The following is a 5,530-nucleotide window of genomic DNA, read 5'->3' on the forward strand; positions in this document are numbered from 1 at the left end:
CCAGCCTAGGTGAGGCCGGTTGGCCTGGGTTTTCACCCAGTTTTGCCTCATTTTTTGTACATTTGTTCCTGCAATCACGACTCATCCAAAACTTGTGAAACCCGTTAGGAATAAACAAACTATCTATGGAACATGGTGCAAGGTTTTAATCTATTTTCAGGAAGTTGACGGTCAAAATGTGAAATAAACAATGCCAATTGGGGTGGCAGTATTTCATGGACCACGAATAAATCCGCAAGCGCACGGAATACCGCTGTAACATTTTACCTGGGAGTATACCAAGATTTCATTTATATTTCCGCAGGGAAGGCGGTGAATGAAGAGATATAGACTAGTTGATGAACTTTATCTAGATTGGATATTCTCATGCATAAATAGGGGTAAGATAGATAACATGGTAGGAGGTAGTGTGACACACACAAACTACCCTTTGGATAAATAAATAAAAGAAAAGAGAAAACATGCTTTAGGCCGGGAGCAAGGCAGAAGTTAAAGCTCGAGTCAACTGTGCTAGGCTAGCTATATCTATGCCATCTTATGGTTAGATCGTCAGAGATTAAACTACACAACAGGGAGACCACTACCAAGGCAACGGGAGGAGCCCGTACACCCCGGCAGCTTTATGCACCTCCTACCCCCCATACCGAACGTGGAGGATTACTAGGGCTCGAATAGGGCTGTCACCACCTGCCGGCTACCTATACAAACCGTGGGTATAGTTGATATCCAGCAACTCTTAGCTAATCTTGACACCATGTCTACAGTAGTAAGCGATACTCTAGTGTCCCGCGCGGAGCCCCCACCCTACGGATGGACAGACATCACACTAGAGCAAACATACGAATACTGGAGCAGTTGATAGAGTTCTAAGGCTGATATGTTAGCCATCGCAAGCACAGGGCGATCATGCAATGCAAGCATTGAACAATAACGCAACCAGATCAAGAAACATATATCTGATAACTCAGAACATGCTTCAAGCAGATATCGGTAACCATAGTCTAATTCTATTACAAACAACCGAATATTACAAGATAGAGCTAGAGATGAACCCTATACCAGAACTCCCGAGCAAATCCGGCTACTCGATGACTCCTAGACTTCTCCTAAACTCCACTAAACCTAAAGACTATGCAAGAGGTGAGTGAGGTGTGGGGTGTGTGTGTGTGTGTGTGTTCTAATCTCTACCCCCCCTTGTATTTATAGCAGGGAGCCACAGGGTGAGACCCTTGCAACCGCCCTAAGGAGCCACTAGGGAGGCGCCACGTGTTGAGGTTGAGGCAGTGGGGCCCACGGGCCTGGTCGGCCGACCAGCCCATGGCGCCAACCGCCCCCCAATCTCCTCCTTGTGGGCTGTCTTGGCCACCCTTGTCTGATTCATGTTGGTGTCAGCCTATATTGAGTGGATTTGAAGTGGTTCTTGGGCTACACTTGGTCCGATGAGCCTGAATCGACGCTTTGATATTTTCTATGATTTTATGTCGGGCCAAAGTGTGCTTGTAACCTGCATATTAGCTCAAAAACACAATTTGCATTTTCTAAAAGGTAAAGTGTGGTTTAGGGACTTTATTGGATAATGATGCGTGTTAGAAATGCAATCTCTCATTATTTTATGATCAAGTTGATGCCTGGAAATGGTCGATAGTGATCGTCAACAACTTCTTCCGATTGTGTTACGGGGGATTCTGCCTGAGAACGTCTGATTATCCATCGTTAAGCTATGTGCCTTCTTCAACGCAATTTCTCGGAAGGCAATTGACCCAGACAATCTTATAAAGCTGCAGAACAATATGGTACAATGTCTTGTTGGCTTTGAGTTGATATTTCTACCATCATTGTTCAATATTATGACACATCTTCTAGTGCACCTTGTGAAAGATATTGATATCCTCGGACCTGTATTCCTACACAACATGTACCATTTCGAGAGGTTCATGGAGCTACTAAAAAAATGTGTTTGTAACCGCGCTGGTCCAGAAGGAAGCATCACCAGTACCTATGGAACAGAGGAGGTCATTGAGTTTTGTGTTGACTTTATTGATGACCTTAAACCAATTGGGGGTTCCTGAATCGCGGCATGAGGGGAGACTATGTAGAAAGGGCACACTAGGGAAGAATTTATATCTCTACACAGATGGTGTCTCATTCAAGAAAGCACGCTACGTGGTTCTTCAACATTTTTTCCTTGGTGGATACATATATCGAGAAACATAAGTATATTTTGTGCTCTAAATTCCCAGAAAAGTTTGAGGTCCGGATTACACGTAAACTCATGGACACTTTCACTGGCTGGCTGAGGAAGCATCTAGTGCATAATATGGATGTAAGTGAACAGTTGTTCTTGTTGGCTAGGGGACCATCTTAGAATCTCTTAACATTCCAAGGGTACGAGATAAATGGGAATACATTTTTACACGATAGCCCATGATAAAAAGAGCACTAACCGAAATAGCAGTTTTTGTATGGGTGCCACATTCAACAATGAAAAAAGGAGACATTACGGTTGCATTGAGGATATAAGGGAACTGGATTACGGTCTCAATTTCAAGGTGCCTCTGTTTCAGTGCCAATGGGTGAAGATGACTGGAGGATGGGTAAGAAAAGGATCAGTACGGAATGATAATAGTGGACCTCAACAATCTTGGGTATAGAGACGAGCCATTCATCCTAGCCTAGGATGTCACTCATGTTTTCTATGTTAAGGACATATCTAGCAAGCCAAAGAAGGGGATAATAAACAAGCAAAGAGCCAAAGCGGCACATAGTTCTTTTAGGAAAAAGAAACATCGCTGGAGTCGAGGACAAGACAAGCGTGTCTGCAGAGGATTATAATAAGTTTGTTGACATTACACCTTTCGCAGCCATTGCTGATTCATGCATCTTGTTAGCTAATGAGGATGCTCTGTGCTGCCATCATAATCAAGGAGCATTTGTGAAGAGGAAGTCTATTACCGTACCAGTAGTGGCTGATCTTTAATGTATTAGAATCATTATGTATTATTTCATAAACATGTGGTGGGCAATTTGAATATATTTTGATTATATATATGTACTTTATCATTAGACCTTGTGTTTCATGTATCTTTTACATAAATTTCAGCTTAAAATACATTTTTAGATAATTTTTAGGGTTACATTTATGTCATCAAATATATACAGAACACGTACTTTTTAGGATGGAACATTGTTTGTTATGGTTACTACTAACACTCACTACTCTCTCTCTCTCTCTCACACACACACACACAAACACACACTCTCATTACTTCCATAAAAAGGCATAAGTTTTATGGAAACTCATTTTTAATTTTAATGTGGTGAGAAAATTCATTTCTTGTGGAAAACCAATAATTTGAAACATTTCATTTAGGTAATACATATTTGCATGGTCAAAATGAAAAATAAAATGTGTAGCAACTAGCAAGTTATGTATTTCATGGATCAAAACACATGAATAATAAAAAATAATACATTTTTTGTTGTGTATATCAAATCTAAACAAAGTCAGAAACTTTCTTTGGCATTTTTTTGGACCCATAAATTATTTTTTACGCAAATCACAACTAACAGCCCTTTTATAAAAGAGTAATAAAATAAATAAATAAAAACAGCCAATGAAATGGCATGAAGAATGAAAACAGGCCTTATCTAAAAAATCCAAGATATAGAAATTAACATACTAAAAAATACCATTAAATGAAAGATCGTGATTTTAGAAAAAAATAAAAAATATCAATTTTGGAGTCCATATGAGTAAGAAATACCAATTATAAATTTTAATTCTGGAATAAATAGAGAAAATGAGCCATACATGTGTTCTTCAAATGTTAATACCTATTACAATTTTTAATCCATTAAAAATTAAATGGTTGCTGGAGGTAAATCTTGTTGCTTCAAGTCTGACGAGATCACATTTTGAGATTTTAATATAGATATTTGTGCTACATCATGAGTTCCACTTGAAATCATGCATAGATCCATTATTCCTTTGTGAGTTAATTTTTTTGTGAGTTGCACATAAACCAATAAGAAAATTAGTATTTTCCTATGAACCTTCATAGTACCGTTAAAAGAAAATCTTATATTAGCACACAGGGGAATTTGGGTTTCTAGCAGTGAACCTATAAAAAAGGAACTCCATGCAGTATTCTAACACAGCTTAGAACATATTTGCAGTAGAAAATTTGGAGGAAAGACCAAAACACAATGGATTACAACAAATTTTGACTTGTTCAATCGCAATAAATAATAGATTCATTGCCGTCGTTGCATATACGCATGCTGCCAATGCCTCTCAATCAAGCACACGCAATGCTGCCAAATGCCAATTGGAAGACTCGTTCGTACAAAGATGAAGCAAAATCATCGGTCATCTAGTAAACTAATAAATAAATAAACCCCGCCCCGGAAAACAAATAAATCATGCATGATTACTCGTTATAAATACAGCCTCCTCCATGCTTAAGGACCACACAGTTCTTCACACAAACCATTAAACTCTAGTACTAGCGAATTTTGTTTCGACAATCCAGGAGAAACAGAGAGGCAGTAGTACAGGTACGGATGGCGAGTCATCTGCTGTTCCTTGCTCTGTTGGCTGTTGCCTGCTCTTGTGCCATCGCCTCAGATCCGAGCCTTCTCCAAGATGTCTGCGTTGCGGACAAGACATCTCCAGGTATACACAAACTTGTATGGATTGACTTCGTTCTTATGCATTGGCATGAGGTTATCTTACATGCATGTATGAATATATCCAAGCAGTGCAAGTCAATGGGTTCGCTTGCAAAGACGCAACGGACGTCGCAGCAGAAGACTTCTACTTCTCCGGCCTTGACAAGGTTGGCAACACGAGCAACAAGCAGGGCTCAGCTGTGACACCAGTCAATGTCGCACAGATCCCTGGCCTGAACACGATGGGGATCTCCATGGTTCGCATCGACTATGCTCCCAATGGCATGAACCCACCTCATACTCACCCTCGTGCCACAGAGATACTGACAGTGTTGGAGGGCTCGCTCTTCGTTGGCTTTGTTACCTCGAATCCAAACAATGAACTGATCACCAAGGCTCTGAACAAGGGAGATGTGTTTGTGTTCCCAAAGGGATTGGTACACTTCCAGTTCAACAATGGTACAGGCAGTGCTGTTGCTCTTGCAGGATTGAGTAGCCAGAACCCTGGAGTCATCACTATTGCCAACACAGTGTTTGGATCCAAGCCATCCATTGGGCATAATATACTAGCCAAGGCCTTCAAGGTCAACAAGGAAACAGTGGACTTAATGCAAGCTCAGTTCTAATTAAGTAGTCCGGTAGGATTTATAACTATTTGTTTAGCAACTGCATTGTTTTCTATTCTCATGGTATTATTTACATTATTGTAAGTTGATTTGCAATGACATTAATTTTGTGTTGTTATTTCAAATTAATGGGTGTTTTCTTTTCTAACACTTTCCAACATATTGAGCAGTAAATGTGGTTCTTGTGGTATTATAGTTTAATCATTATCTGTCACGTGTAAATAATATTTACA

General features: G+C 40.0%; 1 protein-coding gene across 1 annotated transcript; it reads left to right on the forward strand.

The window, feature by feature from the left end:
- The first annotated feature begins 4,563 nt into the window (after positions 1–4,563).
- On the forward strand, positions 4,564–5,297 carry LOC120653409 (putative germin-like protein 2-2). Its single transcript, XM_039931161.1, has 2 exons — positions 4,564–4,675; positions 4,762–5,297. The coding sequence occupies exons 1-2, from the start codon at positions 4,564–4,566 to the stop codon at positions 5,295–5,297; spliced, it is 648 nt and encodes a 215-aa protein (XP_039787095.1).
- Positions 5,298–5,530: the final 233 nt, after the last annotated feature.

This window comes from Panicum virgatum, chromosome 1K, assembly GCF_016808335.1.
Source record: "Panicum virgatum strain AP13 chromosome 1K, P.virgatum_v5, whole genome shotgun sequence".
NCBI classification, from domain to species: Eukaryota; Viridiplantae; Streptophyta; class Magnoliopsida; order Poales; family Poaceae; genus Panicum; species Panicum virgatum.